This window comes from Danio aesculapii, chromosome 6 (genome assembly GCF_903798145.1).
Source record: "Danio aesculapii chromosome 6, fDanAes4.1, whole genome shotgun sequence".
NCBI classification, from domain to species: Eukaryota; Metazoa; Chordata; class Actinopteri; order Cypriniformes; family Danionidae; genus Danio; species Danio aesculapii.
The window spans coordinates 709,023-727,889 of NC_079440.1; the positions used below are offsets into that span (position 1 = coordinate 709,023).

Genomic DNA, 18,867 nt, shown 5'->3' on the forward strand with positions numbered 1-18,867 from the left:
GAGAGGAGGAGAGAGAGAGAGAGAGAGAGAGAGAGAGAGAGAGAGAGAGAGAGAGACAGAGAGAGACATTAGTTAAAGCTGTTGTTCAGTGGTAAATTAATTCTCTCCTTCATTTTCATTTCTTTATTAGCATGACTTATCAAGACTTGCCAAAGCATTACATAAACAATGAATAATATCATAAAGTCATAATATAACGAGTATACAAACAAACAAACAAACAAACAAACAAACAAACAAACAAACAAACAAACAAACAAACAAACCCAATTAGAGCACACATACACAAAAAAGAAAAAAAAGACTAATATGATTATTAAAAAGATGATCAAAGAAAAAAAATTACTAGTAGTAACATTATTAAAATATATTCTTCCAAGATACAGGTCCAAGAAAAATTTAATTTAATTAAATTAAACAAAATAACAATAAAATAAAATGCAAAATAAATCAAATAAAGTAAAAAAATTATAATAAATTAAATAAATTGAATAAAATTAAACTTTACAAATAATAAAATACAAAATAAATAAGTAAAATAAAATATATTAAATAAAATTTAAATTAAATAACATTAACAAATAATAAAATAAAATGCAAAATAAATAAAATTAAATTAAACAAAAAAATTAATTAAATAAAATACATTTTAATAACTTAATAAAATTAACTAAATATTAATAAAATAAAATAAACGCAGTGCCGCAGTAGGTAGCGCTGTCGCCTCACAGCATGAAGGTCGCTGGTTTGAGCCTTGGCTGGGTCAGTTGGTGTTTCTGTGTGGAGTTTGCATGTTCTCCCTGCGTTCACGTGGGTTTCCTCCGGGTGCTCCGGTTTCCCCCACAGTCCAAACACATGCGGTACAGGTGAATTGGGTAGGCTAAATTGTCTGTAGTGTATGAGTGTGTGGATGAGTGTGTGTGGAAGTTTTTCAGAGATGGGTTGCGGCTGGAAGGGCCGGTTAAGTAGGCGGTTCATTCCGCTGTGGCGACCCCGGATTAATAAAGGGACTAAGCCAAAAAGAAAATGAATGATAAAATATAAAATTAAATAAAAATGAAAAAACTATTTACATAATAATAATAATAATAATAATAATAATAATAATAATAATAATAATAATAATAATAATAATAATAAATAAAATGCTAAATAAATCTAATTAAATAAAAAAAGTTAAATAAAAAAATAAAATAACAAAATAAAACATAAAATTTTAAACATAAAATATAGTAAATAAAAATAAGTAAAAAAAAAATAAATAAACAAAATAATAAGAAAATAAAATGCAAAATAAATTAAAATAAATATTAAAATGCTAAATAAATAATATAAAATAAAGTAAATAAAAAATACATTTACAAAATCACAATAAAATAAAATGCAAAATAAATGAAGAAAATAAATAAAGATATAATAAAAATACAAAATAAAGTAAATAAAAAAATATATATAATAAAATATTTAATAAAATAAAACAAAATAATACACAGCTGTACATTTAGATGGTTTCAAGTAATGATTCGGACTAGTTTTTGCTACATAGTAGTAGTGATAAAAAAGCAACAGTAATAAAAATAGAGTAATGATCAATAATAATAAACAGTTTATATAACAAACAACATTTTATGATTCATTTCTAACCGTCTAAAAATCAGCCTCTCTCTCGTCTCTCATACAAATAAGAGAGAAATAAATGACAGAAAACAGGTCTAATATTAATGAAAATAAACACAATCATTTCTTCATGTGTGCACATTTCACCCTCTCCGTCCATATGAGTTTATAACATCATCATGTTTCCTGAAAGAATGAAACTATCCATAATCCTGAGATCAAAGAAGACACTGTTACCATGGAAACATAAATGATGGAGGACGGCTCCATGGTGACCTGGTAAAGTATTCTGAATGACATCACCGAGTCTCGTCTGCGCTTATTAGGAAATTAATGGATTTATTCATCAGGGATGTAGAATTAAACTGATGAAAGACTCCAAAGACACTTATAATGAGACACAAGATCAATTCAAGTCTGCTCTTTCAGCTTTTTATTAATCTGTGGAGCGTGAAACACACAAACCTTCTATTATTTATCAAACACTTTAATGAATTATAGCACAAATTAAATTTAATAGTAACACAAATGCTGCATTGTGTACTTAAGAACATTTTATATTGAAAATATGAACATATAGACTCCACTATAGCGGTTTCTGACCGTCTCTGCCTCCTGAATCATACATTCAGCTTCAATTATCATCAAATAATTCAGTCTAATCATCATTAGTTCATTATTACGCCATGTGGAGTCTGCTGTGAGGTTAGCATCTGGAGCTAAAGCACGACATGATGGAGAATGTCGACTCTGTTACTGTCATAATAATAATGAATATGTCTTGATCATTATATCAGAGTGTTTCTGAAAGATCATGTTCTAATAAGACATTATGATCAATCTCCAGCCTCAGATCATGGATGCTGCTGCTGCTGATGTTGGTTTGTGACCTCTGACCCCTGACCCAGTCACATGACCTGTCTTGCCCTGTAGGATGAGTGCGCTGCTCTGAACAGACTCTCGCTCTGCTTTCTGCTGCTGTACGCATGTATGTTGCGTAACTGCATTACATAATTCACTGTTCTCCACACGTGAGTGTGTGTGTGTGTGTGTGTGTGTGTGTTTAAGTGATAAGGAGCATGTCTTACACACACACACACACACACACACTGATATCTGTAGGATAAAGCAGCATGTTTTCCTCATGGTTAGTATTCAGTTGCTATGATGACATCATCATCATCATCATCATCTTCTTCATCCTCTGCTCCACAAACACACGGTCAGCATTCCCAGCATATGTAAAGAATCACAGACGTGCTGGCCCTGCTGTGTGTGTGTGTGTGTGTGTGTGTAACATGGTGAACTGTCATCACCTTTCAGCAGGTGTGAAATGTTCTCAGTGGAGCTGAAAACATCTCAATGCCTGTCTGTCTGTCTGTCTGTCTGTCTGTCTGTCTGTCTCCTACAGCCACCCTGTCTCAATCTCAAAGCCCAAAATATCCTTTTTTTTTTACACAAAGTCAGATATACAGCCCTATTCAATAACCGATTGACATAGTAATTGGCATCACCTGTCACACTGCACCATCATCACTTGTCTCACTGGACCATCAACGTGTGTGTTTATATATGTGTGTGTGTCTGTGTGAGTGTGTGTTTATCTTTTTGTCTGTTTGTCTGTCTGTCTGTCTGTCTGTCTGTCCGTCTGTGTGTGTGTGTGTGTGTGTGTGTGTGTTCACTTCAGGCCAGTCTGCACAATAATACCTCTGTAAACTGAACAGCACTGGTTTGTATAGCGCGTCCACTGTGCAAATAACCTGATGAGTTATTCATTAGCTCAGATCTAAACAGTAAACACACAGCGTTCTTCCAGATGAACTCTTCAGATCCGGCTTTCATCAGTCCTGAGTGTCTGATGTCAGAGAAATCAACACGTCCAGTTCAGTGACGACAACACCGATTATTAATCCCACAGCTGAAATATACTGTTCAAGGCTCATTTTGCTGTGAAAATGACACTATGTGGGTGGTTTCTGCTTCACCGTTTCACACATCTCAAATAAAGGATGAAACCGAGCACGATATTAAAACTATATGAAATATTGTTCTAATATTCTCTAATCTTACTGTCCAAAAGCATTAAAGAGACCCTTAATCAGATCCAAAATAAAAGCTCATGTTTACATAGTATGTGTGTGCATTCACTGTGTAAAAATACTGTGTGTGTGAAAATATAATAACGACACGCCTCAATGCCTTCCAGAGTTTCCCGCCACAGAAAGTGACATCACTTGGAGGAAGTCACATGCTTTTTCTATCAATGCTTTACAGATTAGCTGCATCCCAAATGGTCCACTATACACTGTGCTCTTATCCACTGTGTACTTATGCCCTTACACACTCAACAGCATAGTGTGTGCATGTAGTCCCAAATGGAACACTAACGTTTTTTTTACTAACCTGGAAATTCAAACTGTTTCCCTGATGACGTTTGCCAAATTAGTGAAATAAATGGGCAAACTCCCAAAGAACACCTGCCATAACCGCGTTCACCATAGGAGGCGCTATAAAATCACTCTCATAGGAGAATTCAAAATAAATGAAGTCCAACAGTTTCCCAGAGATGGGTTGTGGCTGGAAGAGCATCTGCTGCATAAAACATGTACTGGATAAGTTGGCGGTTCATTCCGCTGTGGCGACCCCTGATTAATAAAGGGACTAAGCTGAAAAGAAAATGAATGAATAAATCCAACAGTGCCCGAAAGCTCCGCCCCTTCCACTACTGTATGTGTGCAAAGCTGTTGAGTGTGTGAAGTGTGGAAGTTTGTCACCCAGTGGTTGAACTAGCTATTACAAACCTGGTTCAAAACACACACAAGCACAGGTTGCCAGATTGGCGACACCAACAGCAGTGTGTCTGACTGTCAAGCCTAAAGGCTGATTTAAACCGTGTTCTAAATAAAAGCAACAGCACGTGATAGGAGGAATATTCTCCATTTTAAAGGAGTTTTGTTCTAACCAACACAAGAATTGATATTGTAGAAGCGGCTTCAATTTCTGACCACTGAAGAGCAGAAAGTTGACAGTGATCAGCTCAGGTACAGCTCACGTGCTTTATTCAGTGTTAAATGCTAATAATGTAAGTCTGAATGCCATTTGACATCATTTATTGGCATATACTGAAGGCAGCAGCAGATAGTTCAGCTCAGATCTGGAGAATAAAATAAAGCGTCTGAAACTGAACTTCAGAACTGAGACTATGATGGCAGACCAACACATATCAGTGATTCAGCATCTACATTTAATCATGTTCAAGAGCTTTAATGTGTATTATTAGATTATAAAGCTGACTGTTGTGCTGGAGTGCAGTGAGTGCACTATTCTGAGCTTCTGAATGGCTGGAGTTACATTTCTGTCGTGTTTCGTCTGCTGCAAACAGCCAAACTGCTCATCACTGCGTATATCATCACGTAGAGTGTTGTTAGGACACGGGGTTACAATGTGACCTGCTCACCTAATGTTTACACTCCTAATATTTATATTATTTGCTAATTAATAACCTCATGTGGAACTCTGAATCTGCGTCTCATTTCAGAGTCTGCTTCTGTCCACCAGAGGTCGCATTTCAGTCACGGGCGTATGCTATTAGAGCCTTCCTGACTGACTGAATGAAATACACTGTTTTACACCATCTGGCAACCCGAGGTGCTGAAATATAATTGGCTAAACTGGCAGTGGGCGGGCTAAAGAGACCAAAACAAAGACACGTTCCAGCACGTAATATACATTTACAAAGCAGAATATCAGACTCCAGCACTGTTTTACAGATTAACAAGAATGTTCACTGAGCATGTTTCTGAATATCTGCACACATATGCTGGAGTTTTTATGCTTTGACCCAAGGCTGCATTTTCGTGAGTGTAATTTTTTTATCACCTCCTTAAACGAACAACTATGAAGTTCAACAGGGTGTACAAACTTTTTCACACAGTGATAAGTCAAGTCTAGAGGAGTTTCAGTCAATAATAATGTACATTTCTCTCACATGACATACAGAGCACAACCCAGAGACTAAAAATGCTGGCTTGTCATATACTAATGTTCAGCCCATATTTGACCCAATACTGCAGTTTTGGTGGGGTGCTCTTTTATTATTATTATGTCCTCATATGGAAAACCTCGAATTTCAACAGGGTGTACAAACTTTTTCACACGACTATAAGTCACGTCTAGAAGAGTTTCAGTCAATAATAATATACATTTATCTTAGATTACACAGAGTATGACCCATACACTAAACAAAACCTAATGTTGAGTCAAATCTGAACAAACCCAACATTGGGTTAATGCTTTCAATTACATTTAAATGACACTTTAACCCATTGTTTGGGCTTTTGTAAGTGTGTGTGTGCTTGTTTTGTGTTGTCCTTATATGAAAAACCAGGAAATTCAACAGGGTGTACAAACTTTTTCATACCACTTTTAATAAATTAATTCTAGATGACCCATTCATTCATTTTCCTTAGGTCTCTTATTCATCACAACTATTCCAGCATATGTTGTACACAGCAAATTTTCTTCCAGCCGCAACCCAGTACTGGGAAACACCCATACACCCGGAGGAAACCCACACCAACACGGGGAGAACATGCAAACTCCACACAGAAACACCAACTGACCCAGCCGAGTCAAATATAATTTAAATGACACTTTTAACTCAAAGGTTGGGTTTGTCCATATTTGACCCATTGCTGCACTATTGTGAGTGTACTTTCTATGACTACTGCACATGAAATTCAATAGGGTGTACAAACTTTCACACAGCCCTAAGTCACGTCTAGAAGAGTTTCAGGCAATAATAAGAATGTACATTTCTCTTCTGTAATACTTTACAGCTGTGTTTCTCAACCACGCTCCTGGAGGAGCAGCAGTTCTGCACTTTCCCCGTGTCTCCTTAATCAAACACACCTGATCCAGATCATCAGCAGGGACTTAAAGACCTGTAATGGCTGTAACAGACAGAGGAGACGTCCAAAACGTGCAGTGCTGGTGCACCGTGGTTGAGAAACACAGCACAGATCTCCTACCTTCCAGACAGCAGGTCCTCCACAGGCCGGAGTGGGTCATGACCTCCTCGTTCTTCTTGCTGGTCTCGTTCTCGTTGGTGGTCTTGATTTTGCAGACGCCGCGCGAGTACAGCCAGTAATCGGTGCCCACCGCGATGGTCATCAGGCTGAAGGCTGCGAAGGCGCCCACGGTGGTTAGCAGCATCTGCACCCCGCGCTCAAACACCCCCATACTGCCGCATTCCACCAGAGGGGAGCCCCCTTTCCGCTTGATGTACAGGAAATAAATATTTGACAACTCAAGGGGACACAAAAATGAGAAGAATCCAAACAGGAGGAGCCCTTCAGGAGGAAGACAAGCGCGCAGGGAACTTCAGCCCGCACTACATACTAACTAGTGCACTAGTCTGAACTCGAGTGAGCCTCCACACACAGAATGGGAGCATTCTGCCATCATATAAGCTCATCTTCAGTGTCCAGTCTCCAGTCAGGCCTGTGCCGAGGATGCTCCATCCACACATCCATGAACAGAACAGATTCAGATTTAACTGAAGCAAAAGTGATTAGAGCGAACAATCTGTGCTGAAAGTCTCACACACACTCTCACACACACACTCAGAGAGAGACACACACTCAGAGGCGTCGGTGAAATCAATCCATCCTGACGATGATTACAGATTCAAATAATGATAACATAAATAAACGGGTCGCTCTCTTCTTCCTAAAATTCTGCTTGGCCGCTTCCATAGGTGGTCTCTGCGCCGTCGAGTGTGTGCTGAGGAAGCGCGCGGCCGAGCATCATCATCCGGTCTCCGGCGCTCCACCGCAGCCCTGCTGTTCTCCGCTCCGCCGATCCGCTCACATCTCTCCCGGTGCCCGATCCGCAGCCCGCCGGCGCCATCCACCGCGGGAAAACACGAGCACGAGCGACGGCGGAGGATCAAGAAGAGGAGCCCGAGCGAGCACGCGCGGACGGACACCGGAGAACATCTGATTATATTCCCGGCTTCCAGCGCACGGAGGATCTCCTGTGTGTGTGTGTATGCGTGTGTGTGTGTGTGCGTGAGTGTGTGTCTGTCTGTCTGTCGGTGCAGCTGCTTGTTGCTTGCGCGAGAAACACACACTTAAACACTCCAATCCTGCACACGAGACGCTAAAACACACATTTCTTTAATATTAGCGCCTGACATCAACATCTGGATCATCTCCTCCGTCATTCATCCGTGTGTGTGTGTGTGTGTGTGTGTGTGTGATGATAAAAACACAATACATGATGATTCTGATTTTCCTTCATTTCTCCAGTGATGGATGGATGGTGCTGAGGCTGAGGATGCTGCGGTTGCCATGGCGACTGCCTGACTCCCCGCTCAGAGCGCGGTGGATGCTTATAAACGGCGCTGCTGCGACTATTAACCTTCGTTTACATGTCAGCAGCAGATCACCGCGCCGTGTGTGAAGCTAATAACGGGCTTTGCTGTAATCCCGGAGTCAGACACACACACACACACGCACGCACGCAGAGCAGAGGACACACTTTACATTCAGCACAGCAGACAGCAGCCAGTGCGGCAGGAGAGCGGGAGATCAACAAGATTTATGAATTTAGAATACAATGCGATGACGTCACGCACGAGGACGACTCTGATTGGCTGCGGCTCCGCTGATGGTGCTGCGGTTGATGTGTCTGTGTTCCTCATGTCTCCGTGTCTCACAACACACACCACATTGAACACACACACACACTGAACAACCACCCACACACACATTCACAGACACTGAACACACACCGCATTTAACATACAATGAACACGTAGCCTACTGAACACCCCCCCCCCCCCCCCACACACACACACTCACAGACACTGAACACACACACACAGCCTACTGAACACACACACCGCATTTAACAAACACTGAACACCCCCCCCCCACACACACACACTCACAGACACTGAACACATATAGCGCGCGCGCACACACACACACAAACACACACACACACACACACACACACCGCACTTCACATACACTGAACATATAGCCTACTGAACACCCCCCCCCCCCCCCCACACACACACACACACACAGACAGAACAACCACCTACACGCACAATTACAGACACTGAATACATATTACACACACACACACACACACACACACACACACACACTGAACATATAGCCTACTGAACACCCCCCCCCCACACACACACACAGACAGAACAACCACCTACGCGCACAATTACAGACACTGAATACATATTACACACAAACACACACACTGAACATATAGCCTACTGAACACCCCTACCCACCCCCACACACACACAGACAGAACAACCTCCTACAAACACACACTCACAGACACTGAACACATATTGAACACAAACACACACACACACACAGAAAACATGCTGAACAAACACACACAAAAACTGTACACCCACCCGCCCACCCCCACACACACACACACACACACACACACACACACACACACAGAACACAAACTGTACACCCACCCACCCACACACACAAACACACACACACACACACACACACACACAAAAAAATCATATACAGAAACACACACAAACACACACACGTACGCACGCACGCGCGCGCTCTCACACACACACACACACACACCCACACACACACACACACACACACACACAAATCACATACAGAAACACGCACACACACACACATTGATTCATTGGTTAATTAATTTAACTGTCAACTATTCCAGCATATGTTTCACACAGCGGATGCCCTTCCAGCTGCAACCCAGTACTGGGAAACACCCACACACCCTCATACACTACGGCCAGTTTAGTTGATCAATTCCCCTGTAGCGCATGTGTTTGGACCAGTGACCTTCTTGCTGTGAGGTGATCTTGTTACCCACTGCGCGCCGTGTGTCCCGTTAGTTCCTTTATTTGTTATTATTGATAATGATCCACTTACTGTAGTCACAATATAAAAGAGCACATTGTCCATCCATCCTCATAATATCACTATAAAGAAATAATAAAGTGTATTCGAATGAAATAAAAGATTAAATAATATTAAAGTAGTTTCTGTCATGGTGATGTGTGTATAAAGCTGCAGACGTGTGTAATGAGCTGTGTAAGCGTGTGTGTGTGGCTCTATCAGCAGCTCTGGCAGCTCCGACATGCTGCTGTATTTGTTGATTCGTTCATTCAGCACACAGAACACAGCAGACATCAGATGATTACAGCACCGAGCAAACACCCGTCTGCTGTGTCCCGCTCATCACCATCCATCACTGATCATCACTCACGCGTTAGAGATCTCCTGAAGTGCTTTGAAATGAGCATGTTATCATTCAATGAGTAACGTAATCTCAACTGAAACATGTAGAGAGGGTGGGGTAAAGAGTAGCTCCTCCCCTTTACAGAAAGCAGCCATTAGCTTTGCGTTTCTCACAGCTCTGCCAGTGAGAGCTCAAGCGCATCAATTGAACAGCTAATGAGAAGAAGGGGGCGGGGCATGTCAGACACTAGAGAGCATTTGATTGGTCAGAAGATTAGATAAGAAACTGAAGTATGAGGAGACGACAGAAAATTCATTTCTGCAGACGTGACAAACTAAAATACTAATATTCATGTTTTAAACCACAGCGGTTCGAACTTTAGTTTTGCAGAGTGACTAAAAGGTGATCAGTATTGATGGTTAAAAACCTGTACATGTCTAGTCAAACCATTCCTCTGCAATCTTATACCAAAAGCAGAAATAAGAGCAGTATTAATAGCTACAAATGGGGGAGAGTGTTGATATTATGTGATTGTATTGCATTGCAATATGGAACAGTTAAGTGTTGATGTTAAATCAGAAGTAAATCACAAATACTGATTTAAATGACAATAATTATCCATGATTACAACGGAATTAATTACAAATAACTATAAAATGATCAAACATGATGATTAACACATGATATAAATTGTACCCAGCTTAAATGTAAATTAAAGTTAGAGAGAGAGAGAGGGGAGGGGGGGTCTAGACTGCATATGCGGCTGGCCGGAAGTGTGATATGCACATTAATATAGCAGCATTGTTTATGCCACTGTATAACAAAAATTAATATCTTTACAGTTTAAGACGTTTGGCCAGCGGAGAAATTAAAATGGTCGTGCCCAACTGAGCCTGGTTTCTCTCAAGGTTTTTTTTCTTCACTTCCGCCTTTAGTGAAGTTTTTTTTCCCTCTCCGCTGTCGCCACTGGCTTGCATGGTTCAGGATCTGTAGAGCTGCGCATCGTTGGATTTGTTCTTCAGTGTTTGGACTCTCAGTAGTGATTATTAAACCACACTGAACTGAGCTCAACTGAACTGAACTTAAACACTACAAACTGAACTACACTGTTCCTATTTACTGTGACCTTTTATATGAAGCTGCTTTGACACAATCTACATTGTATAAGCGCTATACAAATAAAGGGGAATTGAATTCAATACAGTACTGTGATGGTTGGGTTTAGGGTTATGGTGGGGGTAGACGTTAAAAAAATACAGTTCATTGGGTAACTTAATGGATAACATAAATAATACTCGGTACAACAATTTTATATTATTGCGATGGTTGGGGGTAGACGTTAATAAAATAATAAATAATTATTATTATTTTATAGAAATAGAAATAATTCTCGTTAACTTCCTGCCGCAACCATATCCGATCTAGCAGCAACTGAGAGAGAGAAAGACAGAGCACAGTTTACCAACTATTTTGTGTCTTTCTTGACCATGTGACCATAGCCCAAATGCTGAGACATTCAAACTGACCAATCAACATGTGAGCACATCGTAAAACCCTAAAGTCCACTCACCAGGCCCTGATCTAATCAGTGTCTGCCTTTAGAGTCAGTATGGACCTTCTTTGGTGAAAAAGCCCTGTTTTGCCATATAAACAAATGCATACGATCATTTAGACTCCTACATGTATATCTTCTACATGTGAGTTTCGTCATTGTTTTTGGAGCACACTAGATTATAAATATTATTATGGAGCACCTATTATGAAAACAGACTTTAATAAGGGTTTAAACACAGTTCATGTGTGAATATCTCCAGCCTCTGATGGTCAACATGAATTAATTGAGTTTATTATAATCAGACTTGATGAATGAAACACTTTGATTGATATTCTCCCTTTGTACGTGTCATAAGAGGGGGAAAGATCCCGCCCACTAGTGCACATCATCTCTCCATCTCATTAGCATAAACAGCAGCCCTGAGTGAGAAGCAGCCGTCTGTCCATTAGCCATTAGAGTGTTTGAGCTGCTGAAGATAATGTCAGCATAGACTAAGAGGATTATGAAGCACTTTTAGCTTAGCATAAATCATTGAATCGGATTGGACCATTAGCATCTCGCTTTAAAAAAAAGATTTCAATCATTTTCCAATGTAAAGTCAGCGTGAAACGTATAATGTACAGTTTATTTTGCTCGCTCACATTTAATTCTTAAGATGAACAATTAAGGGCGACACGGTGGCTCAGTGATGTCTCACTGTCATCTCACAGCAAGAAGGTTGCTGGTTCAAGTCCCAGCTGGGCTCCCCGTGTTGGCGTGGGTTTCCTCCGAGTGCTCCTGTTTCCCCCACAGTCCAAACACATGCGCTATAGGGGAACTGATCAACTACATTGGCCGTAGTCTATGAGTGAATGAGTGTGTATGGGTGTTTCCCAGTATTGGGTTGCAGCTGGAAGAGCATCTGCTGTGTAAAACATATGCTCAAATAGTTGATGGTTCATTTCGCCGTGTTAAATGAATGAATAAATGAATGTATATATTGACAGTCCTTCTGTTGACGTCATATTGAGGGTTTCCATAGCAACAGTATATTAATATCCTTAGCCACGCCCCTCTTATCGTTAGTTTGCTATGAGGGAATGATGTAAAAAAAAAAGCCATGTGTGTGTGTGTGTGTGTAAGCGTGTATATATATATATAGTATATATATATATATATATATATGTATGTATATATATATATATATATATATATATATATATATATATATATATATAATATATATATATATATATATATATATATATATATATATATATATATGAGTGTGTGTGTGTGTATGTATGTATGTATGTATGTATGTATGTGTGTATGTATGTATGTATGCGTGTATGTATGTATGTATGTGTGTATGTATGTGTGTATGTATGTAATATATATATATATATATATATATATATATATATATATATATATATATATATATATATATATATATATATATATATATATATATATATATATATATATATATATATATATATATATATATATATATATATATATATATATATATATATATATATGAGTGTGTGTGTCAGTGCGGGGCTGCAGATACGGAGTGCCCAGTTTCCATGGGAACATCATCTGTGCAGAGTTCATTCAGTCCAATACGAGTGTCACGTTTGTGTGTGTTCATCTCTCTCTCTCTCTCTCTCTCACACACACACACACACACACACACACACACACACACACACACACACACACACACACACACACACACACACACACACACACACCTTTATAGCAGAATACGCAGAGCGGTTAGAACTGGCAGAGCCTTAAAGTTGATCATATAATCCTGTAGAGCAAATAAAATGACTCTTTATTCTTCAAAACAACACAGCTTGTGGGGTATTTTCTAGAGTAGTCTGGCTGCAGACTCTGTGCAGATGCAATCTGAGCTGCATGCAATGCTTGTGAATGAGCTCACCTAGCTCCACCCCTAACCCTACTCCTCACAGTGACGTCACTCGCTCCATTGAGTGCACCGTGTCTGACATTGCATCTCTGAGAAGTGCAGTCTCAGCTTGCATCATAATGGCTGCTTCCTGATACTACTGATTTCTATACAGTTTTCTGACATTGCAGATCACATTCAAGCCTTAGTTTGCACTTCCAGAGGCTACTGCTAATCATCATTACATGCAAAAGTCTGACTTACAGTCATTACCAACACACAGAAGACAGAATATGTGAGGTGTAGATGTGATGAATGACATCAGGATCATTTCTGATCAACTCAGACTCTAATTCATTCATTCATTCATTCATTCATTCATTTTCCCTAAAGCTTAGCCGCTTTATTTATCAGGGGTCACCACAGTGCAATGTACCATCAACTATCCAGCATATGTTTTACACAGCGGATGCCCTTACAGCTGCAACCCAGTACTGGGAAACACTCATTCACACACTCACTCATACACTACGGCCAATTTAGTTGATCAGTTCCCCTATAGCGCATGTGTTTGGACTGTGTGGGAAACCGGAGCACCCAGAGGAAACCCACACCAACACGGGGAGAACATGCAAACTCCACACAGAAACACACACTGACCCAGACGGGACTCGAACCAGCGACCTTCTTGCTTTAAGGGAACAGTGCTAACCATTGAGCCACCGTGTCACCCCAGACTCATATATGACATTTGCATATATATATATATAGAGGGCTTGGAGTGCGACGCGGTGACACAGTTGGTAGCACAATTGCCTTACAGCAAGAAGGTCACTAGTTCAAGTCCTGGCTGGGTCTGTTGCCATCAATTGGCATTCCACCACAAGTCCAAAACCATGTGGTACAGGTGAATTGGGCAAGCTAAATTGGGTGCAGTGTATGAATGTGAATGAGTGTGTATGTGTGTTTCCCAGTGATGGATTGCAGCTGGAAGAGCATCCGCTGCGTAAAAACATGTGCTGGATAAGTTGGCGATTCATTCCACTGTGGCGACCCCTGATTAATTAGACTAAGCTGAAAAGAAAATGAATGAATGAATGAGTGAATATAGGGCTTGGAGTGCGACATGGTGGTGCAGTGGGTAACACGATTGTATCACAGCAAGATGGTTGCTGGTTTGAGTCCCGGCTGGGTCAGTTGGTGTTTCTGTGTGGAGTTTGCATGTTCTCCCCGTGTTGGTGTGGGTTTCCTCCGGGTGCTCCGGTTTCCCCCACAGTCCAAACACATGCGCTATAGGGGAATTGATCAACTAAACTGGCCGTAGTGTATGAGTGTGATTGAGTGTGTATGGGGGTTTACCAATGGGTTGCAGCTGGAAGGGCATCCGCTGTGTGAAAAAAAAATGCTGGATGAGTTGGTGGTTCATTTCACTGTGGAAACCCCGGATGAATAAAGGCACTAAGCTGAAAGGAAAAAGAATGCATTATGTAGGGCTTGGACAACACAGGCTAAATATTTCCCCCCACAGTAGAGTCCATTGAAACCTGAGCAGTTCTAAGTAAACCGGGGTCACCCAACTGATACACATGGGGTATACTATATGACATTTTGGTTACATACCTGTTCTCCAGTCTAAAGGTCCAGATGACAGAGGCGACAGTAAAACGACTCAAGTTTGTCTGCTCTGTCCAGCTCATGCATTGTCAGCTCATGGTTGATGATGTGATCTAAGGTTGCTCTGATTTCATCTGAAAGTCCTCTTCCTCCCCTTCTTATTCTCAACCTCCATCTTCAGTGTCTTCCATTGTTGTAAAAATAGGTCCTCACCTGTGGTCTGTTCATAGAGCACATCCTGATGGAAGTGTTAACAGTTAATTATTCAGGTGTTTGGCCAGGTGGCACATGTAATTGGCCAATCAGCTCATGTAGTGTCATTCTGATTGGCAGTGTTTTGAAATGGCCAACATGTGTGTTTATGTCAGAGTGTGTGTCTGATGCTGTTTTCAGCGCATTTAAAAGTCTCATTTAGAAATGCAAAATATGTGTGAAGCAGAATATGTGTAGACTTCTGGAGACGTGAGAAGTTTTGCTCTCTGTGTGTCAGTTTAAATTGTGCTGTGCATGTCATTTCAGTGTGTTAGCAATTGGAAAACACAGTAACTTACTATTCAATCAATGATTGTGGTTAAAAACGCTAAACAAATAATAATAACTCCATATATTAAATCACAGCTAATCAGATAAACTAAATGTTGTAGAGCAATGCTGCCATCTGCTGGAACACACACACAGTTATTTATAAATGAAAAACATCGAAAACCACACAAATAAATAAATGATGAAAGAGTAATGAGTAAAACACAAGGATCTTTACAACACATCAGAAGCTTTATTGAGCATCACAAACAAGAAAAACTGACCAGTTCATAATAAAACTGATTTATATTAGTTTGACCAATATACTTCATATTGTGAGCTGAAATCTTTATTCTTTGCCACCATCCTTTAAAAAACACACGTTTTTCATCATTTTATTCATTTTTCTGTTGTTTTTAACATGTTTAAGGTTATCAAAATGATTGTACTATGTGCTTTTACACACACTCAAAGGAAAGTTTTACAAAAAATGTGCAATGAGTTGTAAAAGTATAGTAATCTTTAAAAATAAGCCAGCAGATAGATGGAGGTAAGGGGAAAAGGGAAACATCATACCATCTGTAATTATCAATATTGGCAACCTATTAGTCATATAGTCTCTGGAAAGGCACAGAAAACTAAATCTATACTTTCCTCATCATAGCACATTCCTATAATATAGATCAGTGTTTCCCAACCCTGTTCCTGAAGGCACACCAACAGTCCACATTTTCACCCTCTCCCTAATCAAACACACCTGAATCAACTCATCAGAACATCAGAAGAGACTCCAACACCTGAAGTTAATGGGTCAGATAAGGGAGACATCCAAAATATGTGCTGTTGGTGTGCCTTCAGGAACAGGGTTAGGAAACACTGATATAGACAATATATAATATAGACATGCCATTTAAAAAAGAACATTAGAAAATAAAAAGACAACAAACAACACAAGACCCTTCCCTGAGCCTCTGACAACCCTCCTCCACAAAAACACACCTAATTAACACACTAAACCATTTCTCACAGGTGAGGGCAGGTGATCTACAAAAGGAGAACATAGATTTCCAAAACTCTGTGTGTTGTCATTAGGCACAGCTGCAAGACTCTCATAGGGCAGAACTGCTAACATCTCACTGTACCATTGTGTCACAGTGCGGGGGTTATCCATCTAATGATCTAACAATTTAATCTATCTAACAATTTACAACCTTTGGGTCAACGGCATCGCCTGTGTTTTAGACGGGAGTCCCAAAAGAATAAGAGCGGGATAAGTTTCCATCATTTTAAACAGTCGCATTTATGATCACCTATTCTGTGATAGATTTTAATAAACGCAGCTCAGAATAAGGGGTTTAATTCATTTTGACTCGTTTATTACGCTGAATGAAGATGGACATTACTGCAGTGTAATCTGAACATTTCTTTCAATCATTAATGAAACCTTACACAAGGAATAGACAACAGGCTGTTGAGTTAGTGGACAAATGATACACACTTGAGATGGTGGAGCTGTTAATCCTCTGCTGTGCATTAATTTAGAATAATCCTCTATCCCAGAGTGCTTTATTCTGCTTATACCACAGTTTCCAGATTTTTCTTCTCAATCTGCTCCACTGTTTTTGTGTGTGTGTGTGTGTGTGTGTGTGTGTGTGTGTATGTGTGTGTGTGATCCTGCAGATGTTCACATGATTGACCGAAGATCAGACCATCCACATGCAGCAGAGACACCGTCAGCTGAAGACAGACAAAAAAAACACAGAAATTGGATGAATGACTGAATGAATAGATGAACAAATGAATAGATAAATAAATAAAAAGATGGTTGAATGGAAGGGTGAATAAACAGATGAAAGAATGAATGAATGAACGTGCAGATTTAACCCTGAATGACTGAATAATGGATAAATTAATGAGCGAATGAAAGGATGAATGCATGGATGAATGAACGACTGAACAAATGTATGGATGGACGAATGATTAATTGAAAATAGATAAATGACTGAATTAATAAGCAAATAAATGGATGGATGAATGAACGACAAACTGAATAAAAGTTAACGCATGGACAAATGGATGAATGAATAAATGAACAAATTGACGGACCAATGATTGAATGAATAAATAGATGAATGGGCAACTGAATGGATAAATAGACGAATATATTGATATGTGTGAATGAATGGATAAACAGATCATTGAATGGATATATTATTCAATTAATGGATGATGAATGGATGAATATTGGATGAACAATGGATTATGAATGATTGCATGGCTGAATGAATGGAATGGATGGAGCTCAGACTGAGATCAGCACTGCTTTCTTCACACTGCGATTGATTCGCGTGTCAGTTTGCGCAGTGGACTAGTCATCATTGACCACCACCATCACACACACACACACACACACACACACACACACACACACACACACACACACACACACACACACACACACACACACACACACACACACACACACACGTTCTCAATAGCTATTTTCCATCCGCCTGTTTTTTGAGCACTTTTGAATGTCACATTAATACTAAATGCCAAAATGTGCACAAATTTAGAGCAATACACTGAGAATAATGAGATTATCTAATAAGTAATACTTTACACAGCATGACTGAACACATTTACTGAATAAACTCCAATATGGGCATCAAATAATTAATGCTAATTTTGTTTTAACAGATCTCGTGGTAATAAAGTCAGTCAATTTAAGCTTTTAGCAAAGCATTATACTAATGAAACAGCCAGTTTTTATATTACAGTGGGAAATTTACATTTAAACGGCACACGCAACGTTCATAATCTTTCATATAGTAACTCATAGTGTTGGCTATTCCTCTAAACTATACCACAGCAACACAACACCGGTATTGTTCTCCAGGGTCACACATGGTTTCAGTCAAATTATAAAATATTAAAGTTTTTATGCAAATATATAAATAAATAAATCCATAAATTCCTGCATAAAAAGCAATAAAAAAATAAGCAATTATATATATATATATACACACATATATATATATACACATATATATATAATGACCTTAGAATTATAAGAATTATAGGTTCTATCTGACATTTTTGTCAAAATTGAGTTATTGACATATTAAATGTCAACTTATTTACATTATGGAATGTTTTTTTATAAGTGGTTTATATTTTAAGACTGTTTAAATAAAAAAACATGTTAAACACATTGTTTTCTATATGGAATGCAAACACTGAGGCGCAATATCTCAAAATCATTCACAACGCAAACAGAACCTTATAATTCCAAGGTGATTTTATATATATTATAAAATCACCTTGGAATTATAAGGTTCTGTTTGCGTTGTGAATGATTTTGAGATAT

At 39.3% G+C, this 18,867-nt stretch overlaps 1 protein-coding gene across 1 annotated transcript in view; it reads right to left on the reverse strand.

Moving 5' to 3' along the window:
- Window positions 1–7,893, reverse strand: part of cacng2b (calcium channel, voltage-dependent, gamma subunit 2b) — an 11,715-nt gene extending 3,822 nt beyond the window's left edge. The window contains exon 1 of the mRNA XM_056459276.1: window positions 6,648–7,893. Within this exon, the coding sequence (XP_056315251.1) occupies window positions 6,648–6,858 (211 nt within the window). The 5' untranslated portion in view covers window positions 6,859–7,893. The remainder of the gene's footprint in view (window positions 1–6,647) is intronic.
- Between the last annotated feature and the right edge of the window lie 10,974 nt (window positions 7,894–18,867).